We start from the raw sequence: 26,091 nt of genomic DNA, 5'->3' as shown, positions 1-26,091 counted from the left end.
CACTTTTGTCCCAGGCTGTCTCCACATTCATTGGTTTCTTGTATTGTTTCCATTGTAAAACCACTCATTAATCCTGGTATTCTCAACAGAATGACTCTCCTGCTGTGCAGATACTTCAAACGTTTGTATGATTTTACTCATACTGAATCTCAAAGACATCTGGCCCAGTTTTCTACCTGAATTCTAGTCCCATAAAGCAGTAGCTAATTGATTTTCTGTTGTGCTATCCAGCATCACTCCAATTACCTTGCATCTCAATAGTTAACTGTCATCTAATTCATCATTTTTGACATCCATTTTTGCAAATACACCACCATTCTGCATATTATCAAGGACAAGTATCCTTGAATTTTCTTTAATTCGAAAAGTTCATGCACTGCCTTTGTCTTTTCATTGGAGCATTTTTTCATATATGTTGCTACTCTCCATTTCTGCCACCACCACCCAGTTCATGCTTTCAACAGTTTAGATTATATCACTAGTTCTTGGAGTGGTCTGGATTCAATTAGAGCCAAAGAAGAAAGCAAATGTGCTTCTTATATACTACTTACTGTCTTACACATACTCTTTCCGCTGTCCTTCCCTCAACTCTTGATTACCTCTTAGGGACGTCTCATGACTTTCAAATTATTTTTAGTTATGAATCTCACTTTGGTAATAAGACTCATGATCAAATATTTAAAAATATATTCCATCGCTATCAAGATATTTATTTGATACACAGAAAGGGAAGGGAAAGGAGAGAGAGAGAGGAGGAGAGAGATTAAGATTGATTTTAATACAGAACTCAGCAGAGGCACCTATCCACTGATTCACCCTCCCAAATACCTATAATGGCTGAGACTGGGTCAGACCAAAGCAGGGAGCCAGGAATTCATTCTGCGTCCCCCACATGATTGGCAGGGAGACATCTGCTGCTGCCTCCCAGGGTACACTTTAGCAAGAACCTGGAATTGAGAGTGGAACCAGGATTCAAACCTAGGTCCTGTGGTATAGGATGGACATCCTAACTGGTAGCTTGTTCTTTTTGTTGTTGTTATTCATCCTAACTTGATTATATCTTGCTCTTTACTTCCTTCTTACTATTTTTCTCCCCTTCTCTGTCATCCTAACATGTCTCCTCCCAATGTTATGATTTCACTGTCATCACTGGGTAACAATCATAGCCTTCTGAACAGCAAGTGGTGCTTTCTCTATCATACACTTACCTTGAAAGGTCCCCATGAGGAACTCCACATAGCCAAATTCCCTGATGGCTAGTGTGGCTTTCTATAGTTAATTTCCTTGATGTCAACAGAACATAATATCCCAAGGACTGTCCCTACTGGAGCTCCCTCATACCAGAAGGCTACTGTTTTGAGCGATGTGCTGCTCTGGTAGTCCAAAGCTAGCTGTCTTCCAAGGTCTACACTTGACTCATAAGAAACCTCACTCATCTATGCCTTGCCAAAAATTAATCTTGGGACAAGACCTTATTCACAAATCCAAATTCACTCCCACTTCTCCCAAGACACTTTCCTTGGTCAGTCTATAACATAGTGATTTTTGCTGGTGTGTGCTCATAGTATTTGTAGCCTGAACTACACAATGCTTGGTTTCACTGTGTTCTATAACATTCCACATGCTCCATGTATGTATATTTTATATACTGTATGACTCAAGGACATGTGTTTTGTTTTTTGATTTATTACCTATTAAAACTCATACTTAACATCCTGCTAGGATAATGAAATATTTGATGACTTGAGAGCAAAGAATGAAATTTTGGCCATAATATGTTTATTTTGTCCTATGTTTATTGAAAGTATCCTGGTTATTTTTATAACACTTATCAGAATACTATCAAATAACTTGAGTGCTACATCAATAATTCACAAAAGTGACCAAATTAAAGAGAACTAAAAAAAAACCTACGTAAATATGATCAGGGAATCTGAAGCTATTTAATCTATATTAATTTAGATTAACCCATGAAGATATATATGGATGTTTCTCACTTCTTTGGCCAAACAGGAACATTTTGACAAAATGGTTATATCAGAATAAAATGTTATAATGGCAGTTTGAACCCCCTAATTCATCATAATAATTCTTTCTGACCTGTAACATTTTTAGCATTCCCCTGTATAAAAGCAGGAGATAAATTATTTTCTTGTTCCTCTTTCTAGCTCCCTTAGTGTCTTGCACTTCTTGAAGTGACGATTGGAAAGGATGACTGCTGTGATAGTGTTTGTAATGGTATGTGGTAGGGACAGCAGAAATAGAAATGATGCAAGGACAGCAATTTTACAAGCAATATGATAGATTTTAAAAGAATTGACTCCAACTGGAATGTCTGAACACATAATGAGTTCATGGAGCAAAATGTGTATAGACAGATAGCTTTTATCGGAAGCTTTAGCATGATAGCATAAATATCAGTCTCTAGTGCTCTGAGAGCTAAATAAACTCTAGTCATTATTTCATGAACAAATCTACCAAAAAGATCCACTTGAAATTTCATAGTATATTTATATAGCAGTCTATGATTTGTACAGATCTCTAACAACAACAAAAACTTCAGGTTGTATTCCCCAGGATTTAACCTGCACTCCTAGGGTTTATGATTGTTCCTTCTGGGAATGGTGTTGTGGTATACCAGGTTAAGCCACCACTTGCAATTTCAGCATCCCAAATGAGCACCAGTTCAAGTCCCAGCTGCTCCACAGCTGCTCCTTCTAATGCACCTGAGAAAGCAGTGGAAAATTCTTGGGCCCTATCACCCACATTGGTAGACCCAAATGGAATTACAGGCTTCTGGCTTTGGCCTAGCCCAGCCCTGGCCATTGCAGCCATTTGGGGAGGATCGACTATGTCTGTCTCTGTCTCCATCTCCGTCTCCATCTCCGTCTCCATCTCAATTTCTGTCTCTACCTCCACCTCTACCTCCACCTCCATCTCTATCTCTGTAACTTCCTTTCAAGTAAATAATCTATTAAAAAAGTAAAAATAAAAGAATGTTCCTTCTATTTTACTCTTAAACATAAAAGCAGTGGAGCCATTAATTCAGTTAATAATGGCACATGTTTCTCAGAGATATCTTTCATTTTAAAGGTAGCAACCAAAAGAATTTTCAGTGTTCCTCCAGTTGAATCTACTGAGAGATTTACAGGTGTTAAATATATTGTTCTTCCTTGATCATTTACTTGTGCAAATAATTAAAACCTTCAAAAGCAAAATCATTCATTTGGCACTAAAGATTTAGATAGTCTCTCAGTAGTTACGTTGCACAATAAAAAGAAGTCACAATGGCATGATGTCATAAATTGTATTTTTTACACTTTAATTCACCAACTTTTGTGGATGTCACACTCTTGAATATCACTTAAATGTAGTCTTTTCTGCAGTTGATTACAAATGAATACAAAAGAGGTATTTATAGAATGTGGAATTAACTCTGAGAGTTAGATTTTAGAATAATAGTCACTATACAAGTCATCTATGAAACTGTTCTCTCATAGGTGACAATTTTCTGTCTATAGTCTTATTACTGAATGTGTTATATTTGTACCCCAAGAAAATGGAATAATTTTAGCAGTCTATTAAAATGTCAAGGTTTATCTTGACTGCTGCTTTTTAATGTAAATGTTTGGGCTTAATTGAATTCCTAATATGTGATGTCACTTGAAATTCTGATAGGATCCAGTAATTTGGCCTACAAAGTTATATTTCTCATTAAAATAAAAATATTGTTTTATAGAAAGGTAGAAAAGTAGTCGATGGAAATTATTTTGAGATTTTTGAAGTACAGGGACAAGACTAGTATGTGTTTACTTTTCTCCAAAGTATCTACTAGAATGTTTTATAGGTAAAAATAATCCTATAACTATGTGTGATTGATTGATTAATTGTGGTGGCTGAAAATTATAGAATGATGAAAAAAGGAATTCATGTGAATGTCAGAGTTCTACTCTTTCTAAAAAATAATAAGCATAATCATTTTGACAATTGCTTTGTGTTTTGCAGAGATGTTTTCCCTTGCTATGCCAACATTGCAAGAACATACCACATTCAAATCTTTATAATAAACTTTATTAAAAATCCTTACCTACTACCTGCTTTGAGAGATTAGTATGAAAATACTAAAAAGAGAGTATAAATGCATGATCTAGGCAAGATTTTCTGGCAAGGATCCTTAAGTGCAAAATTAAACTTCTATAACATTAGCCTGTGAGTAAATTATTTTGTTTAGGGTTTTCTTCTTTCTGAACAGCCTGTAATAGGGACTCATTCACTATAGCAAATGAAATGTGACTAGGTCACTGAAAATGCTGTACCCTTATTGTATATATCAAACTCTCCTAGCCTCAGGAATACCCACCACACACACACACACACAAACACATACATACACACTTGGGTTTAAAATGAAATTATGACTTAAATTTTTAACATTAAAATTGTATTTAAGAATGAAATGATATTAAAGTATTTGTAATGGGAATCTCCAATTCCTATATTTCTGATCACAAAATATATCTTACCATATTAGTTAAAAAGCTGTTGGAGAAATAAATCTAAATTGAGTCAAAACTTAAGATACATTGAAATAAAATACATTTGATGACAGTAAAATTAGAGTTTATGAATTTGCACATTTACTTAAGTTGCAAATGACAAAACCCACCAGCAACAGAGACTTAGGTAAATTCTTCTAGAAGTAGATGGTTGTTGACAGTGATTTAGCAAGACCAAATAGCATAGTGTCATCTTTGTGATGCCTACTGCCTTTCTCATGTGACTTCAAGATTGCTGCTGAAGTTGCAGACATGTTAAACAGAGAGAAAGAGGAAAGGGGAAAGTGACAGTTGTGTCAAGAAAGCAAAAATCCCTAGGCACTTTCATGGGAATCCCTAGCAGTCTTCCAGTGCATCTCTTTGAGTAACTATCATTAGTTCACATCACTGGCCCTAGCTGAGAAGGAGAAGGTAGGTAGAGGTAGGGATTAAGCTTGCCACACATTCTAATTTTCACCCTGTCTACCAAGTAATGTTATTTGTGTCTTATCTTTGCCTAACAAACCAAATGTTTTGTTGATTAGCCACAAAGGACGACACTTTCTTCTTATCTCTGAAACTCAAAGTGGGAAACCACTGGACTTATCTCAGGTGTTATCTCCCAAAAGCTGAAACAGCTTTCATTGATTCTCAAACACATGGTAGTAACATATATGACTAAACTCTACCTGTGTCAGAAATAGCTTAGAATATATGCAAGTCTATGTGTATGTACATACAGACACACATACAAATATTCCTAGGAAATGCACATTTTTAATTCTACTTTCCACAAACTTTCATACGCCCCTTTATCTTTGTTAGTATCTATTTATGCTATTTCATGTTTTGAGAGGCAGAGAGAAAGAGAAACTCCCATCACTGGTTTGCTCCAAAAATGCCCACAGTAACCTGGGCTCAGCTGGCCTGAAGCTGAGAGCCAGGAACAAACACAATCCAGGTCTCCCAAGTGGATGGTAGGAAACCCAATTTCTTGGGTCATCACTCCTGTCTCCCAAGGTTCACATAACCAGGAAGCTGGAGTCAGGAGCCACAGCAACTTAAAACTGGGCACTCTAACGTAGGACATGGGCATCTTAACCAGTGCCTTAACTGCTAAGCTAAATGCCTGCCCCTGCTGAACACTTTTAAGTCAAGAAATTGTTGATAAAATAGACCTGAACAATCTGGGAGATTAATTCAAAAGTAGATGAGGCTGATGATAGGAAGTATTCAGAAGTATTGATTACTCTCTCTGTTGCAGATCCCTTCACATTGATTGGGTATCTCCAGGGAAACCGAATGGCATCATTCTTGGATATGATATCTTAAGAAAAACATTGTTTTCATGCTCTCAAACCCAGAAGTTAATGGAGGACCATAATGCAGAGCTATGCAAAGCAGTAGAGTGTCAGAAACCTTCAGATATATGTGGACACATTTGCTATTCTCCTGAAACTAAGGTAAAATTTTTAAAAAACTGTTCAGAGAAGAAATTGTGTTTTTCTCACTAAGAACTCAAGGTCAAATAACTTACTCCTTACAGCATGGTGCTTCCTGCTATTTCTACTACCCTTTCATGAAGACCTCATGGAGAAAAAAAAAAAAAAGATGTTTATAAAATTCCTGTCATCAAGAGCATTTTGGCCACCTCATTTTTCATTATATTCATGGGAAATATGAGTTTATTAAAATGATAGGGAACCTCCCAAATTTGCAATTGATTGAGTGATGAAATTTCTTTACCAAAAAATCCATTCAGCGACAAATAGATGCTTGTTTACATGACACTGATGAGTAACTGTGAACTACACTTTTGTCAGAAATATTTTAGAATTATGGTCATTTGTAGATTAATGTTCTTATTAGTTGCTGTTTAGGAATCAGATCAATAATGTAGCCAGACAGAGGAGTTTGTAAATGGCTTTTATTGACAAACTATGCAGGAAATCCTTAGTTTGAAGGTAAGATTTCATATCATGAAATAATGTTCCTATTTGTCAACCACATCATACATCCAATGACTAAGCTAGTCTTAAATTGATAAAACTCAATGCAAAAGAACACAGTAATTTAAAAAGTGAGTTTTTGAAAGAATGTGGATCAAAATGCAAATTACTATGGTTAAAAGTTATCATCTAAGAAAAGCATGGAGAGCAGTTACCAACTGTACTTCTTTTTGGACGCTGAGTCTCCAAAATTGTCATTAAGCTTACATTTTACATCATTTTATATCCTTATATATGCACTTATATATGATGAACATACTTTTCTGAAATAAAATTAAATTTAGAATTTCTGAGAGGTAAAGTATGGGAATTTGGGCCCATGAAAAATATTTTCCATGAAATAGAAAGAAAACTTGAAAACATGCTGGGAAAAATACAAAATTTATACTGTAATTATTTAAGGATTTTTAAAATTTTTGCTTCTATCATTTTAATGTGGATTTGCTAATGTGAACCTGGCAAGTAGAGAATTGTACCAGTATGAGAGTCAATGACTTGAAGTTTGTCCTGTGCAGGAACAATGTGTTTCTGTAAAATAAAAACTTATTCTGGCCAAAAGCATATCATAATAGTTTAAGTTTGTATAATGGATTTGATAACAGTTTCACCTGTAAACTAGCAGTGGTAAAATTGAAGCAAAACAGAATAAAACCAGGAAAGATAAAGTCTCAATATTAGTTTATTTTAAAACCTTCCAAGGATAAATGCTCCTGAAAGGTCAATATTAAATTAAAATATACCTATCTTATGGTGAACAAAAATATTAATAGAGTATAATAGAGCATATTTGCCTAAAGCTTGATATATTCAGTCTAAATTGACCCAAATTTCTTATAACAACTTTACCCTGTGGTTATGACAATGGTCCTCAAATCCCAGTGTAGATCAGACTTGTAGGCTTCTTATAAAAAAGATTGCCCAGGTCCCACCCCCAGAGATTCTAATACAATAGATCAGAAACGCAGGCATTTCCATTTTATTAACATGTTCCCATATGATGTGTCCTCCACTGGTCCAGGCACCACACTTAGAGCATCCTAAGACTACAAAATTGCTTTGCAAACCCTCTAGTAAGGAAAGGCCACCTGTGTAAAGATGAGTTTCCTGTGAGTCAGCTCACAAGTTACTGAAATTTCCATTCATGTATCTGGAGACAACTAACTTTGAAAACTGAATTAGAGGATTCGGAAATAGTTTGCATCTTGGGAGACCTCCTAAAGAAGTAATTGCTTGAAAAGATTTCCAACACATGGTTCACATAGCTGAAGGAAGGAAGCTGACAATGCATTGATAATGAAAGGATAGAAGTGAAACTATCCTAATGCCCATCACTAAATAAATATTTGAGGGATAATTTCAAAAGAGAATATGTACTAGATAGCTTGCTGAAGGAAAAAACCCAAATTGCTTAAATGTACAGCAACACACTATCACACGAATGGGACTTTAACAAATACTTCAAGATTAAACAACAGGTTACGGCTGGCGCTGCAGCTCACTAGGCTAATCCGCCACCTGCAGCATTGGCGCCCCGGGTTCTAGTCCCGGTTGGGTGCCGGATTCTGTCCCAGTTGCTACTTTTCCAGTCCAGCTCTCTGCAGTGGCCCAAGAAGGCAGTGGAGGATGGCCCAAATGCTTGGGCCCTGCACCCGCATGGGAGACCAGGAGAAAGCACCTGGCTTCTGGCTTCAGATCGGCACAGCGCGCCGGCCAGTTGGAGGGTGAACCAATGGAAAAAGGAAGACCTTTCTCTCTATCTCTCTCTCTCTCACTGTCTAACTCTGCCTGTCAAAAATTTAAAAAAAAAAAAAAAAAAAAAAGGTTACAAGATTTTAGGTCCCTGACATAAAGCCAGATGAAGATACTTTCCTAAATCTGAAATAAATACATAAAGAAGACTTTTTGCCTAACTCTTCAGAGCAGACCTTAATTTCAAAATCAGCTTTTCACTCATAATATGGTATTGGAGGAAGGAATCACCCATTGTATCCTTGAAATTAGACTAACTTTGAATCCTCATTGCTAATACCTAAACCCCACAAAAGAAATTTGTTTAAGTTGGTTTCAGAAACCACAAGGGTAGACTTTGAATTGAAAAGTCAAAATTTTTGCTTTTAGATGATTTTTTTTTGAAAGGCAGAGTTAGACAGTGAGAGAGAGAGAGACAGAAAGATCTTCCTTTTTCCATTGGTTCATCCCCCAATGGCCACCACAGCCAGCGCACTGCGCCAATCCAAAGCCAGGAGCCAGGTGCTTCCTCCTGGTCTCCCATGCGGGTGCAGGGCCCAAGCACTTGGGCCATCCTCCACTGCCTTCCCAGGCCACAGCAGAGAGCTGGACTGGAAGAGGAGCAACTGGGACAGAATCTGGCACCCCAACCGGGACTAGAATCCGGGGTGCCGGCGCCGGAGGCAGAGGATTAGCCTAGTGAGCCGCGGCACAGGCTTTAGATGATTTTGGAAAATGAAGTATTAAGTTGGTAGTGCTGTGGAAGACTTAGAAACTCTACATTCTACAGTTCTGTGTTGAACTTGATTCAAATGCGGTACACACTGGAGGTGCCAAGGAACGAAAAGAAAACACATCACTTAAATAACAATTTATTTTGCCTGCCACTGGAGGCATCTATCTAATTATGTAACTTATCCCAAATATAGGTTCTAAGGCTATGTTTCAGCAACTATTCAATGTTTGATTTGTTGTCTCTACAGCGTATGTCAGTCTCTCAGACCTCAAGTGAGCATGCAAATAATTATTTGATTGTTCAAGCACATAATTTCTTCCACAGCTCCTGGAGAAACACAGAGTTAAAAGGGCTTTTCAAAATTAATTTCCATATAAATTTCCTTTTTTAATGTGGTGGCCTGTGAGATATATTTATATATATATATATACACACATATACATATATATATACACAAATGTAAATGTTGGATATTGAGATTGCTTTGTCTGAAGATTGAGTTCATAAATAAGTGATCATATAAGTTATAAAGAAAATGCAATTTATTTAAAAAAATAAAGAAGGATCAATGAGAGACAGTTTCTGTAGATGTGGTGTTTTCAAATTAAACAATCATTAAAATAAAAACATACATATGAAGGAAATTGTTCATTTGCAATTCTAAACATTGTTACATTGGAAGCATTGACATTCAAAAGATAATTCATATTTATAGAATATTATAAAAGAACACAAAGCATGGCTAAAGGCTAAAAAGTGAAGCTGCATTGTATCAAGTAGCTTATGGAATTTGATGTTGGAAAATGCATTTTGTCAAATTGATGTAATTTGAATAACATCTCAGAAAAAAGCATTATGAGAAAATAAGCATATCACTTTGGGATAAAGTGACCTAATAGTCTTAATTAAACTAAATATTCAATTATTTAATTAAATTAAGTATTACTTTAAAACTGTTTTCAAACTTTCAGGTGTGTTGCAGTGGAGTTCTGTATGACCTCCAGCCTGGATACGGCTGCTGTGAAGAGAAGTACCTCCCATTCATTTTCAATTCAACTGGAGTGTGCTGTGGTGGCCGAATTCGAGAGGCACGACCAGATCATCACTGCTGCTCTGGGTATTATGCTAGAATCCAACCAGGTGAATGTCATTTCCAGGAGTTCCCAACAATTTGGGGACACTGAAAAGACAATAGTGTGACTCAAGTCAGTGAGTAGTATATCAAATGCTTCTCCAACAATTGAACCACAAGCACATAGCCAGTTTCCTGCTTGGAGTATCATTTTGTATTTCAGCTTTGTTGAGCTATAACTAGGTATTACCAAAAGAAAAGGAGTGCATAGCTTTCTATAGCTACTGCAAATGGAAATATACCTGGAGAACTGATTAATTCCCTTTATTTTCTATCTTTCTTTTATTCACATAGCTAAATCTTTTCACCATCAAATCTGTGAATTGTTAACTGTTCCACTCCATGAATCATTCCTTCACTTCCTCCATTTATATTGCTAACTGCAAATATAACTCCATTATATTTCCTGGGTGGAGTCTAACCGGAAATCTCATTTATCTAGGAGTCCCAGTCCACTGCCATCTCCTTTCACAATTCTATAACAGAGAAAGGAAGAATGCAGTAAAGAGTAGCAGGGATTTTTCCACCCTTTTTTCTCCTGTCTTTTGGCCTATTGAATTACCAATGTTTCTCCAAACTCCAACCATGTAAAACAACACCCAGTGAATCTAGTTGAGAATAGGCTAATACTGAATGGCATTTATAAAATATCAAGACTCTGGCTGGGCCCATTGAATGTTTTACACATAATTGTGGTCACAACCTAGGAAACTGGCATTTTGTCTGAGGTTCATAGGTTAGGAACAAGTATCAATAACATATTCTGATTCAAAGAGGTGCCCTTCAGTGGAAGAACTGAAATGCTACTGTGTCTCTCCAAACTCTGTTCTTTTGAACTGCCTCTTTGACTAGAACATGAAAACAAGTGTTAACAAGTTTCTTGGTTTTTTTGTTTTAAAAGATTTGTTTTATTTATTTCAAGGCAGAGTTATAGAAAGAGAGCAAGAGAGACAGACAGAAATCTTCCATCTGCTGATTTACTCCCCAAATGGCTGCAATGGCCAGGGCTGGGCCAGGCTAAAGCCAGGAGCCTGGAACTCCATCAGGGTCTCTCATGTGGGTATCAGGGACCCAAGTGCTTGGTCCATCTTTGGCTGCTTTCCCAGATGCATTAGCAGGGAGCTGGATGGGAAGTGGAGTGGCCAGGATTCAAACTGATGACCCCATGGACACCAGTGTTGCCTAACTCTCTGTGCCACTATACCAGCCCCCACAAGTTTTTGTGTTTACTTTTTTTAGTCCTAGACTTCCAAACTTTTTTTATTTCTAAGACGACCAGTTACTTTTTATCCTGGAAAAGTATATCCAATCCAAGCTATGTGAAATGAGAAATCATCTTACCCAGTATCTCTTTTTCAAAATGCTACAGCAGAAAAGGAAGGTGTAGTTAATATGCTTTACAAGTATATTCAATATATACCTTGAATATACTTTGCAAGCATGTTCAAGGAAAATAACTGGTATCATTTTCCCCGATAACTCATAGAAAAAATCTACCTTTATACTAGGTTCCCCAGCAAAAAAAAAAAAAAAAAAAAAAAAAGCTTTCATAATTGAATAATTCCAAATTAATCAGATACTCCAAGTAAGAAAGTAAGAATAAAAACCCTATAATTTAAAGGTAGGCCTGAGCCTGTCCTTTATCAAGAGGAGTTTGCTGAATTCGGAGAATGATACAGCTGGCCTGACAAAGTTCTAATCACCAGATTCAAGAAATCATTTGCTTCTCCAATAGATAAAACCCTGTCGGCCAGTGTTGTCCAGAAAGGTTTGCTTAGGGGAATTCCAGGTCTTGACAGGGAAATTCCAGGTCTGGGGCAGAAGGTAACTACCACTTACATGTAATCCCCTAGACCAACTGAAGCCCACTCGGCCATCATAAAAATTCCCCTGAAGAACACAGCATCATTGACCAATCCAACGAAGGTCATGAGCACCACTGACCGATCAGGAGCTTGGATACCATCTGAACATGCACCTCTCAGCCCCAATTTCAGTATTTAAGACCTTCACCCTTCAGGGAGCCCCGGAATTAACCAATAGCAGCCCAGCTCCTTACTCCTTACTCCTTACTTACACTTTGTAATAAACACCTGCTTTTTTTCTACCACCCTGATGATGGCGATTGGCACTCTGCACTTCAGGCTAGGGGACCCAGGTTTGGGGTTCTAAAACAGCACTTCCGACTAGTTTGGAGGGTTGTTCTGCAACAAAAATACATTGTTGGAAGTAGCAATTTTATAGAAAAGGATTCACTTCCTTATACTAAAGCTTACAGTGTTAGCAGTTAATCAAATGTAGTCAATGCTTTACTCTCAAAATAATTTACATTTGCGGAGGTTCATCTATGGTTCCTATCATCCTTTCCCCTGAAAACAATAATCTTAAAGATTATAGTTAAAGAGATAAAATGGATATTCCTTGTGCAACTTTTACCATTGTTCACACTGGTAGACAATAGAGGCCCAGCTGTTCTGGAAGTCTAGTAGAGAACTAAATAATGATGTTTTAATTTATAAGTCATTTACCACAAACTCTTAAGGATCTAAAAAATATATTCTCTTAAAATTAATCAGAATTTCTTGTTCAAATATATGACTACTATTCACTTGGGAGATTTGACTGTCACTTTGGAATCCTAACACTGAGAACTAAGGATCTGACTGAGAAGTAAGATCAAAATGTACTACTATTTTAAAATAAAGTATAACACTTGTCCCTCAAAGTGAAAATAAGCCATGGAAGTCCATGGATCATTTATTGATATTATAAAAAACCCTTTAAAAAGAAATTTTTTGAACACTTCATTGCCAGCCAGACATTTATAAAAAGTCTCTAGAAAGTTCATGGAAATGCATATTATGAAAAAACTATGCATAGATTTCAAAATTTTCCCACCAAAATAAACTTATCTGTAATCCATTGTTCCACCTATTTTTTTGAAGTCTTCTGTGCATGCTCAGTTAGAAATGAAGCATTAAAATGTCTAGTAAACTGTGGCACAAACCTCACATTTGAATTCTTTTTTAAGTAGTTCATTTTTCACAGTATTAGAAAACTTCTACCATGGTGTCAAGAGGGAAAAAATACAGTCTCCTGGAATAATCAAAGAGAGTGTTTTACTCCAATCATTAATCTCAGTGTACCAAAATGAAGAGATTATCTTGTGACTTTGTCCTCAGCTCTGGCTTTTTGTTAACTAGTTTAAGGCTGTTTACATCAAGCAAGAAAGCGCAGTGACTTCAAACCATCTTGTATCTCAATGCAATTAAAATCCTATCAGTGCTCTGCCAGTTCAGGGATGAGATGTGTAAAGATGAGTCCACAATATTGCTTACCAATATTTACTTCAGTTTTTCCTAGTAACTTTTCTCCCTAGCACCCCATAACAAAGAACAGCAGAGACAAGAGTGTTCATCCCTCACTTTTTTATAAATATGCTAATGCCCCCCACTAGATGTTAATGTGGGTCATTCTTTGATAAGAATAACAATTAACTGTTAGACTGCATGGTAGCTTTTAGAGAGAAAACATTTTCAAGCCAGGCTTGAAATAGATTCATTTTGAGAGGTTAATGAGAAGGTGACTGGTCTTTGTATTTTATGTTTAATAGCCTGTTTTTTTGAGGGAAAAATCAGTTTTATTTCTCATTGATATAATACACATATCTTTTTATGAAGCTTTTTCTTCTGTCAGAAACTGAATAAGATTCTGAAGGATTCAGGGAAATTTGACTCAAATAGTACATCAACTAGCATTTGTTTTACTCAAAAAAAGACTAAAAAAATCATTGGTTTCCCCCAACATAGACATGTACACTCCTCTAAGGCCATTTTGTTCTGAGATGTTTAATTAAATGATGCTGCCCTAGACCATGCAACACATTTGTTTATGTTCAACTTTGCAATGAAGAACACGGTGTACTTTTCAGACTAAATGGGAGAATCCTTTTACCCAGGTGAATGGAACAAACCAGGAACTTCACTGTTGTCAATAAGTTCATTCCTCCTTATAGGCCTCTGATACATCAACATGGAAAATTCACTAAATTCCCTTTACTTCAAAGATACCATTTACAGAGTCCTTTCTTTTTTATTTTTAAGATTTTATTTATTTATTTGAGAGGTAGAGTTACAGACAGTGACAGGGAGAGAGAGAGGTCTTCCAATCGCTGGTTCACTCCCCAGATGGCCACAATGGCTGGAGCTGTGACAATCCAAAGCCAGGAGCCAGGTGCTTCCTCCCGGTCTCCCATGTGGGTGCAGGGGCCCAAGCATCTGGGCCATCCTCCAATGTTTTCCCAGGCCATAGCAGAGAGCTGAATTGGAAGAGTGGCAGCCTCAACTAGAACCTTCGCCCATATGGGATGCCAGCACTGCAGGTGGAGGATTAGCCTACTGTGCACAGCGCTGGCCCCCAGGGTCCTTTCAAAAACATTGGGCTAAGCAAGCGCTCCTCTGAATTCTGGGAATCCATATCTTGAGAGAAAACTGGGGATGCCTCAGCCACTCCTTGGTAACTAGCTTAGAGAAATGAATCTTAGTGATGTGGGCATGCGTGTTTATTAATTCTACCCCAGACTAGCCTACTAAGTTTAGACATGTATAAAGTAGACAGTTTTATAACAGTTTTATTCCAAAGGTGAGAAAGTGAGCACACATACACACACACAAGAGTGTGGGTTGCCACACACAGAGAAATGTTTGTCATGAATGGAACAGAAGATTGTTCAAAAGCAGGAGGGGTCGGGGGAAGGGAGAGGGAGAGGGAGAAGAAGGAACACCCTCACAGCACCTCCTCCAACTGGGGTCTTCCAGGCAAGAGAGAGAGAGAGAGAGGAAGGGAGAGGGAAAGAGAGAGAGAGTCTCTCCCAGTTGTTGACCTCATTTGTGAGGTCAGGAGTGATACCTCTACAGGTGTGAAGCCCCCTGGGAATTATTTGGCACATTCGCAAGTTCCATGTAAAGCTTATAGAGTTCAATATCCATATTTTTATGGCATTCCTCCCTTAGATCCGGGATGAAGTAGATGCACATCACCCACCCCTCCACCCAATCCCCCTATTCCTGCCAAGGGGAAGGATAAGACTACACTGGAGGTGGGGAGGTGTGGCTTGCAGGTACTTCCAGCTCCACAGGCCTAACTAGCTGCCTGCCTATCCCAAATCATTAAGTTATACAAAAACCTACTAGCACTAATGTTTATAATACCTCTGGTCATTAATGCCAAAACCTGGAAACATTCGGAATGGCCCTAATGAGCAAATGGAGCAATTGTGTGTTTTTTTTTAAAGATTTATTTTATTTATTTGAAAGACAGAGTTACAGAGAGAGGTAGAGACAGAGAAAGATCTTCCATCCACTGGTTCACTCCCCAGATGACTGCAGTGGCCAGAGCTGCGCCGATCTGAAGCCAGGAGCCAGGAGCTTCTTCCAGGTCTCCCATGTGGGTGCAGGGTCCCAAGGACTTGGGCCATCTTCTACTGCTTTCCCAGGCTATAGCAGAATGTCTCAATGTCTCAAGCTGGATGGGAAGAGGAGCAGCTGGGACTAGAACCGGTGCCCATATGGAATGCCGGCGCTTCAGGCCAGGGCATTAACCTGCTGCGTCAGAGCATCAGCACCGGAACAATTCATGTATAAAGGACTACAACTAAGCAGTAAAAAAACAAAATGCTGATAAGTATCCAAAATATATTATCAATAAAAGATTGCCCCTTTATGGATCGGACTAATCCTTTTACTGTGTTTGCCCCTAATGCCTCAAACTCAACAATCTCTCATCGTGTTTCCCATTCTTTTCCTGAAAGTTCCCCAATCTTGTATTTTAACAGTGAGTCTAATCACACAGTTTTTGAAATTTCTGCTTTCTTAGGAGGAAAGCACTTGGTTTGATATCATTATACCAAGTGAAAGAAAACTGTCTCAAAAAAACTACTGACTATGAGATTGCTTTTAAATGACATACTACAAAAAACAAGCTAAGGTCATGAAGAGCAAATTGATGATTGTCTAGGGTAATGAGTGGGAAGAGAGTGTGACTATAAAGATAGCAAAAGGGCCTGCGCCACGGCTCACTTGGCTAATCCTCCACCTGCGGTGCCGGCACCCTGGGTTCTAGTCCCAGTTGGGGCGCTGGATTCTGTCCCGGTTGCTCCTCTTCCAGTCCAGCTCTCTGCTGTGGCCTGGGAAGGCAGTGGAGGATGGCCCAAGTCCTTGGGCCCTGCACCCCATGGGAGACCAGGAGAAGCACCTGGCTCCTGGCTTTGGATCGGCACAGCACGCCAGCTTCAGTGAGCCGGCCATGGCAGCCATTTGGGGGGTGAACAAATGGAAAAAGAAGACCTTTCTCTCTGTCTCTCTCACTGTCTAACTCTGCCTGTCAAAAAATAAAAAAAAGAGATAGCATAAGGACATTTTTGAAGTGTTGAAACTCTTGTATCCTGATTATATGAATATCTTCTGTTAAAATTCATAGGCTTGTATACATAAGAAATACTAATTTTCCTAATGATATTCCTTAAATAAAGTTAAAATAAAAAGAGAATGCCTTAGAATTCTACTTACATTTTATAAATAGGGAAAGTGGGACATAGGAACATAGCAAAGACACTCAACTAGTCAAGATTTGAATTATCATGATTAAATATTGGGTTCAATTCTTAGATATATTGGGTTATCTAACAATGAGATGACTTTGTATGTATGATTTAGTGTATTTTTCTGGTATGTTGATAGAACACAAGAAATCAAATATATCTTCATTAAAATTACAATGAATATCCTTATTTTTAAAAAAGAAGCAAAAATGTCCTAGTCATAAACTAGACTCCATATTTCAGGTAATATTTTACATGATCACATCCTAATCAAAGAACAAATTCTGTACAGTGTTTTGGTAGTTTACTGTTCAATAGTGAGTGGGTGAGATCATGAGTTCTGGGGTCAAGTTCTCTGCTTCTCGTCCATTTTTTCCCTTCTTAGTTGTCTGACCTTCACTAACTTAAACTAGTAATTACTGGAAGAATAATGTCCCTGGTGTTCATTGAGCTGCTGAGGTAGAATCCCCAAAGCTTATCTAATCTTTCATGGACAAACAGAAAGATTTATAGTAATTGGGGAGCATAGAATATGGAGGGTCAATGGACCTCCTTTAAATGACAAAAGATGATTTTTTTTATGAGTCAGTCCAGATCAAGGACTCAGATGTATCCATTTTCATCATATCACATTAAGGGGACTCTAAAGACCATCGAGATCCTGTGAGAACAAGGATCCTCATTGATTCTTTTTGATACTGTAAAACACAGCAGTCTTCTATGGTGGTTTGGCAGTCGGCTACGGAAAGTCATGAATAGCTTCCAAGCTTTGAGAAGAAAGAGACTTTCCATTGTGTACAAAGCCATAGTTGAGAATCTAGGCCCTAGAATATACACTTTCTCTGACAAAATTGATGTTTAAAGATTGTGTGTCTTTTATATGCTACTACTGTTGAAAAATAAAGGGATTGCTGGGGAGCATAACAGAAGATCATGGCTTAATTGTGGAAGAGTAAAATCTTGTTGGAGATAGGATGGTATAAGGATCAGGAACTACAGAGGAGTGAGGAAGTACAATGTTGTTAATGGCCTTCTAAATATTACTCAAAGTGGTACACAAGCCATTTATCATTTTGATGGAATGAAACAGGTATTATGAGATAATGACTTCTCTCCAAAGATAGGTGGACACAGTAGATCACAGTTACTCCATAGCTCCTTTTTTTCTTACATTACTAAAAGATTAATTTGGGGTCTGTTTCAAGAAGGACATAGCCAAATTGTTAGAGACTTTCAAAGGCTTAGCTTTCTTTGTAAATTTCATATCTCAACTGTTTTTACTGTAGAGGCTTTTGGATTAAGATTCCATGTCTGATTTTGGTCATGGGGGCACCAGGTAGTGGGTAATCCATCTTTGCCATCACTAAATTATTGATGAGGATTCTTTTTTAAGAAGATTTGTTATTTATTTATTTATTTATTTATTTATTTGAAAGGCAGAGAGAGTGAGAGAAAGCTTTCATCTGTTAGTTCACTTTCCAAATCACTGCAGGATCTGGGAATGGGCCAGACTGAACTCAGGAAGCAGTAATGCCATCCAGGTCTCCCACATGGGTGGCACGGACCTGAGCACTTGGGCCATCTCCTGCTGTTTTCCCAGGCACATTAGCAGGGAGCTGCATTGGAAGCCAAGCTGCCAGTTCTCAAATAAGTGTTCAGCTATTCAGTGCTGGCATAGCAAGTGGCTGTTTAACAGTGTCAGCCCCATGACAGAGATTCTTTTGGGAGTTGTAGAAAGAGGTTTCCAGGTCCACCATTTAATGCTGGTATCTCATTTGTGAAGTCAACCTCCTCTGAACAGATGTACTAGGTTAGAATTACTGTACAAAAAAAGTGTGTTTGATTCAACAGAGGGCAAAGAAATCCAAAAGCAGATTTGAAATTTCTCGCACCCTGATATTTTGATTATTTGTAGGAAGGCATAAAAGAAAAGTAGTAGGGTTTAGAATAGATGATGCACTTCACTATCAATTAGACACCAACTTTGTCCATTTTCTGCTGTGATAATAGCATAATACAGGCTAGGTATTTGTAAACATCAGAAGTTTAATTGACTCACTATTCTGGAGGCTGGGAGTTCCAAGAGCATAGCACAGATCTGGTGAAGGGCTTCAGTATGCTTTATCCCATCCTGGAAAGTGAAAGTAAGCACCTATGAGAGAGGAAGTCAGGGCAAACTCATCCTACAACCAATTCACTGCCCTGATAAAGGTCCCATCACTTCCCAAAGGTCTCACCTCTGAACAGTGCTGCCATGACTGTCACATTTCAACATGAATTTGGGAGGGGACATTCAAACCACAACAGATATAAAACCTTCTGTTTGTATAACTATATAGAAATGCTTTCCTTTGTGTTAAGGATGGTCACAAATCGACCAGAGCAGCTACATTCAGGGAGACATGTTGGTCTGTCGACATTTGTCCTGTTTATGCTTTTATTTTAAATTCTAATCTTTCTAGCTAAGACAAAGCAAGGGTTCTCTCAGTGTCTGTTTTCCTTACAATAGTGATGGTTGTCATTGCGCAGACCAGACATAGAGGCATCTTTATTCTGGATTTATCTAATTGCTTAACATAAAAAGCTGATAATTTGGTCTGGTCTTTTTTTTTTTCATTTTCCTTTTTTGAAAAGGCTTATTTATGTATTTGAAAGGCTACAGAAAGAGAGAGAGACAAAGAGATCTTCCATCTGCTGGTTCACTCCCCAAATGGCTGCCATAATCATGTCTAGACCAGACAAAAAGCTCCATCTTGGTCTCCCACCTGGGTGGTAGAGGCTCAAGGACTTGAACCACCTCCACTGCCTTCTCAGGCACATTAGCAGCAAGCTGGATCAGAAGCAGAGCAGTAGGACTCAGACTTGCAACATGGGATGTCAGTGTCATAAACAACAGTGTAAGCTGCTGTGCCACTGCTGTGCCATGACACCATCTCCGTTTTCATTTTCTGAGTCAAAGTATATAAGTTCTCAGTAAGCTCTTGTCATTTAGCCAGCAACAATTTGCTACACTAACTTCTGCTCTCTGGGTAGCTATGATACCTTCTTTACCTTTACTGAGACCGAAGTACTCTTGGCAGATGGTATTTAAATAGTGTCTGAGACCAGGCATGGATTTATGCTTTGCCTGTTTATGGAACTAGACGTTTTTATTACTGTAAAATATACATGACATAAAATTCACCATTTTAGCCATTTTAAATGCACAGTTAGTGGCATTGAGTTTATTCACTTTGTTGTGCAACCATCACCACTAGCCATCTTCAGAACTCTTTTATCTTCCCTTATCTGAAACTCCATTCCCATTAAGCATTAACTCCCCCGTGAACTCCTACCATCAAACCCTGGCAATCACCATTTTACTTTGTGTCTCTGAAAATTTGACTTCTTGGTTACCCATCTAGTTGGAATCCTGCAATACTTATCTTTTTGTGACTGGCTTCTTCCACTTAGCATAATATTCTTAAGGTTCCTCCATGTTGCAGTGCGTGCCAGTATTCCATTCCTTTATAAGGCTGAATAATACTCCTCTGCGTGTATAGACCACATTTCTTTATCTGTTCTTCAATGGACTCTTCCTTTTGATTGCTATGAAGACTCTAATTGATACCTTGAGTATACAAATGTTTCTTCAAGCTACTGCTTTCAATTCTTTTTTTTTTAAGAGCTAGTTATTTATTTGAAAGGCAGAGAGCCACACAGAGAGGGAAAGACAGAGACACTGAGAGACAGAGAGGCAGACAGAAAGTACTTCCATCTATTGGTTCACTCCCTACATGACTGCAATAGCCAGAGCGGGGCCAGGTCAAAGCCAGGGGCTAGGAATTCCATCCAGGTCTCCCAAAAGAGTGGCACAAATCCAATAACTTAGGCCATTATCCAGTTCCTCACAGGGCCATTAGCTGGATCACAAGTGCAGTGTATCTGGGACTGAAATCAGCACTCTGATATGAGATGGAAGTATTTCAAACAACAAGTTAACCCACTGCACCACAGTGCCCACCCCCAATTGTTTTGGGTATATATTCAGAAATAGATTTGCTGTATCATATGATAATTCTCTGTTTAATTTTTTGAGGAACTGCCATACTCTCTTCCACAACACCTGTACAATTTTATATCCCAGTAACAACATGCAAAAGTTCATATGTCTCCATATCCTTGCTAACATTTGTTATTTTCTTTGTTCTTTTACCTTTTCACATAGGTGTGAGGTGGTATGTCATATGGTTTTGGTTTGTATTTCCCTAAGGCTTATAATATTGAGCATGTTTTCACTTCCCTACTGACCATCTGCATTTCTTTTTTGGAAAAAAAAAAAAAAAAAACTTCTATCCCAGTCCTTTGCCTATTTAAAAAGCAGATATTTTTATTACCAAAAAAGCTTTTTTTAAATGATTTTAAAACATTTGTTTATTTGAAAGTGTTACAGAGAGAGAGAGAGAGAGAGAGAGAAGTCTTCTATCTGCTGGTTTACTCCCCAAATGGCTGCAACAACCAGGCTGAAGCCAGGAGCTTCATCCAGGTCTCCCACATGGGTGTCAGGCCATCTTTGGCTTCATTTCCAGGCGATTAGCAGGGAATAGGTTCGAAAGTGGAACAGCCAGGTGACAAACCAGCACCCTTATGGGATGCCAGTGTTGTAGATGGCAGTTTTACCTGCTATATCACAGCACTGGCCCCAAAAATATTCTTTGCACATTCTGAACAATAATCTCTTACCAGAAATATAATTTCCAAGTATTTTCTCCCATTAGTTGCCTTTTTATTCTGTTGATTTTGTTTTTGGATACGTGGAAGTTTTAAATTTTGAAGTCCGATTCATCTTTTTTTTCTTTTATTGCCTTTGTTGTCATATCAAAATAATTATTGTCAAATATAACATCATGAAGTTTCTCCTCTTTTTTCTTTTTATTTATTTATTTATTTATTTATTTATTTATTTATTTATATGAGAGGCAGAGTTACAGACAGGGAGGCAGAGAGACCAAGAGAGAGGTCTTCCATCCACCATGGCTGGAGCTGGACCTATCTAAAGCCAGGAGCCAGAAGCTTCTTCCCAGTCTCCCATGCAGGTGCAGGGCCCAAGAACTTGGGCCATCTTTTACTGCTTTCCCAGGCTTAGCATGGAGCTGGATCAGAAGAGGAGCATCCAAGACATGAACTGATGCCCATCTGGGATGCTGATGCCGCAGGCAGACGCTTAGCCCACTACACCAGAGTGCCGGCCCCTCCCTCATTTTTCTTCTAAGAGTTTTAAATTTTAGTTTTTATGTCTAGTCTTGGAATCATTTGGGTTAATTGTTGTAATATATAGATAAGGGTTCAATTAATTCTTTAGCCTATAGCTATCCAGTTTCCTCAATGCTATTTGTTTAATAAATTGTCCTTTACCTATCACATGGTCTAGGAAACCTTGCTGAAAATTATTTGACCAAATGTATGAGATTTTATTACTAACTTATTCCATGGATCTATATGTCTGTCTTGGTACCAGTACCACAATGCTTTGATTACTGTAGCTTTGTAATTTTTTCCTTTTTTTGTTTTGCTTGCTTTATTTTGTTTTTGAATCAGGAGGTATTAGGTCTCCAACTTCATTCTGTTTCAAAATTATTTGGTTATTTGGGATACTTTGAGATTATACATGAATTTTAGGATTTTGTTTGTTTCTGCAAAACACATCCAGATCTTGATAAAGATTGCATTGAATCCTCCTATCATTGTGGGTGGTGTAGATATGTGGGTGGTGTCTGCCAATTCATGAACGTGGATTCTGTTTTTCATTTAGTTACATCTCCTTTGGTTTCTTTCAGCACTATTTTTAAGTATACCTGTGTTTTACTTCCTTGGTTAAGTTCATTTTTAAGTATTTTATTTTTTATGCTACTTTAAATGGAATCATTTCCTTAATTTCATTCTCAGATTATTAATTCCTGTGCATGGAACAGCATCTGACTTTTTTGTGATTATCCTGCAACTTTGCTGAATTCTTTTATTCATTTTATCAGTGTTTTCTATGTATGATATCATGTTTTCTGAGAACACCAATAATTTTATTTTTTACTTGCAATATGGAGGCATTTTATTTCTTTCTGTAGCTTTAACATCCAGTACTATGTTGAAATGAAGTGGTGAATGGCCGGCGCTGTGGCTCAATAAGCTAATCCTCTGCCTGTGGCGCCGGCACCCCGGGTTCTAGTCCCGGTCAGGGCGCCGAATTCTGTCCCAGTTGCCCCTCTTCCAGGCCAGTTCTCTGCTGTGGCCCGGGAAGGCAGTGGAGGATGGCTCAAGTGCTTGGGCCTGCACCCGCATGGGAGACCAGGAGAAGCACTGGCTCTTGGCTTCGGATCAGCGCAGTGCGCCTGCCGCAGCGGCCATTAGAGGGTGAACCAACAGTAAAGGAAGACCTTTCTCTCTGTCTCTCTCTCTCACTGTACTCTGCCTGTCCAAAAAAAAAAAAAAATATGAAGTGGTGAAAGCTAGCAAGCATCTTCCTCCTAGTCTTAGAGAAAACCTTTCTCTTTCACTGAAGACTATCATGTTAATGTAGGTTTTTTCCATATATTATTTAATAGCCTTTTAAAAATTTATTTTATTTATTTGAAAGAGTTACACAGAGAGGTAGAGACAAAGAGAGAGGTCTTCCATCCACTGGTTCACTCCCCAGATGGCCGCAATGGCCAGAGCTGAGCCGATCCAAAGCCAGGAGCCAGGAGCTTCTTCCGGGTCTCCCACGTGGGTGCAGGGTCCCAAGGACTTGGGCCATCTTCTACTGCTTTCCCAGGCCATAGCAGAGAGCTGGATTGGAAGTGAAACAGCCAGGACATGAACCAGCGCCCATAAGGGGTATTGGCACTTCAGACCAGGGCTTTAACCCGCTGTGCCCCAATGCCGGCTCTATCCTTTATTATCTTAAAGTGATTTCCTTCTGTACCTATTTTGTTTAGTATTTTTATAATGAAAAGGATTACCTTTTTTCAGTAAGATTTATTTATTTATTTGAAAGGTAGAGTTAGAGAGAGAGAGAGAGAGACTCTTCCATCCCCTGGTTTACTCCCTAAATGGCCACAATGTCCAGGGCAGTGCCAGGCTGAAGGCAGGAGCCAGGAGCTTCCTCTAGGTCTTCTACATGGGTGTGAGGGCCAAAGGACTTGGACCATCCTCTGCTAACTTTCCCAGACAACCTTAACTGGGAGCTGGATTGAAAGTGAAGCAGCTGGGTCTCAAACCAGCACCTATACCGGATGCCTGCATTGCAGGCAGTGGCTTTACCCACTACACCAAACACCAGCCCTGAATTGCTTTTCTACATAACTGAAATGGCCATATTTTGTTTGTTTTTTTGTTCCTTCTGTTAATATGCTGTATTACATTGACTTACCCATGTTGACCCACCCTTGCATTCCAAGAATAAATCCTACTTGGTCCTGTGGTATAATCCTTTTAGTGTGCTATTGAATTCAGTTTGCTAATATTTTATTGAAGATTTGGTAGCATAAATGATATTGGTGTGTAGTTTTCTTTATTTTTAGTGTATTTTTCGGATTTTGGTATCAGAATAATCCTTGCCTCATGGATTGAATTAAGAAGTACCACCTCCCCTTAGAAGAGTATGAGAAGGATTGCTGTCAATTTTTCTCTAAATGTTTGATAAAATTGACCATCTGGGCTAGTGCTTTGTTAGGAGGGTGCTGATTAATGAACAAATCTTCTACTAGTTATAGATCTGTTAAGATTTTCTATTCATAATGATTCAGTCGTAGTAGGCTGTGTGTTTTAATTATTGGTCCATTTCATCTAAAGGATAGGGCTTTGACTAATGAATATAGAGAGGAAAGACCTCAGGATAGCTGTTAAGAATTCCTGTCCTATCATTACATGCTTTTTACATCAATTCATAGTTAAATATTGTCCACTATTTTTTAAAGATTTATTCATTTATTTGAAAAAGGAAGAGACAGAGACAGAGAGATCTCCCATCTGCTGGTTCACTCCCCAAATGGCCACAACTACCAGGGTTTGGCCAGTCCAAAGCCAGGAGCTTGGCACTCTATCTGGGTATCCCATGTGGGTGGCAAAGGCCCAAATACTTGAGCCATCTTCTGCTGCTTTCCCAGGAGCATTGTGAGGGAGCTGGATTGGAAAGGTAGCAGCCAGGACTTGAACAGCTGGCATATCAGATGCCAGTGCTGCAGGTGGCTGCTTCATCCACTGCCCCACAATAGCAGCTGCTGTCCAGTATTTTTGATATCATTTGGTAAGCAACTCATGATGTTGTTGCCACCTAAGCTATAGGGTATCCAGAGAGATGACTTGAACATGGTATTTTTATCTCCTTTCACTAAATAGATCTTCCCATTGAAAGTATTTTGTTTGGCTTAGTGAAACAAATGTAGTCTAGCTAAGGAAACTCTAATCATAGGCCATGTAAATTTGTCAGTAGTTTATCAATGAATCTATTATCCTTTAAAAAAAATCACACTAAACAAGAATGTATTTGTTGGCATTTTTTCCTATCCTGCTGCATGGTCTGCATTACCAGACTTAACATGCACATTTATTAGAAGAGAGGACATAGCCAACATAGACTTACTTCTAAACCGGCATGTGTGAATGAGCAGACATGCATGTTTCTATATGTTTAACACAACAATTTTGGGTTGTGTTGAAATTTTTGCAACTCCACGACATTATTCTCTTTCACTAATTCTGTCCATCAGTTGGCATCTGCAAGATGGTTACCATAAAACTTAATTGTGAGTCATAGCATATTTTTTTAATTCTTGTAATGATTGTTATTGTCCTGGCTTGACAGGTGAAGTATGCTGTCCAGATGAACAGCACAATCGGGTTTCTGTTGGCATCGGTGACTCCTGCTGTGGCAGAATGCCATACTCCACCTCAGGAAACCAGATTTGCTGTGCTGGGAGGCTCCATGATGGCCATGGCCAGCAGTGCTGTGGCGGACAGATTGTGAGCAAAGATTTAGAGTGCTGTGGTGGAGAAGAAGAGGGTGTGCTGTACAGTCACCTTCCAGGTAAGGGGCCTTTTCTGTCTTCAGTGGATAAGACAATCTGAGCAGAGGGTGAGAAATTTGCCCTAGAACTAAAACGAATAAAGTTCATGTTCATTGTATCCAACATAGTCAAAAATACATTGTACAGCAAAAAAAAAAAAAAGTAATCTCCCATATTTTGTGTACACCTGATGCATTTGTTGTGGATAAAAATATTTCCATTCAAAAACTATTAGTATGCAAAATTATAATAATATGTTTATATTACAGTCCTCTTATTCTATTTATACATATGAAGCTAGCACTAATATTTATAGAAGTAATTGTTATTGAA

At 38.4% G+C, this 26,091-nt stretch overlaps 1 protein-coding gene across 1 annotated transcript in view; it reads left to right on the top strand.

Annotated features, from left to right (window-relative positions):
• Window positions 1–26,091, top strand: part of USH2A (usherin) — an 855,126-nt gene that overhangs the window by 640,832 nt on the left and 188,203 nt on the right. The window contains exons 47-49 of the mRNA XM_062211324.1: window positions 5,800–5,998; window positions 9,980–10,148; window positions 25,557–25,778. Of these exons, the coding sequence (XP_062067308.1) occupies window positions 5,800–5,998; window positions 9,980–10,148; window positions 25,557–25,778 (590 nt within the window). The remainder of the gene's footprint in view (window positions 1–5,799; window positions 5,999–9,979; window positions 10,149–25,556; window positions 25,779–26,091) is intronic.

Source organism: Lepus europaeus, chromosome 14 (genome assembly GCF_033115175.1).
Source record: "Lepus europaeus isolate LE1 chromosome 14, mLepTim1.pri, whole genome shotgun sequence".
In the NCBI taxonomy this organism is placed as follows: Eukaryota; Metazoa; Chordata; class Mammalia; order Lagomorpha; family Leporidae; genus Lepus; species Lepus europaeus.
The sequence above is the reverse complement of the archived record's forward strand: the minus strand, read 5'-3'. Positions and strand labels throughout refer to the sequence as shown.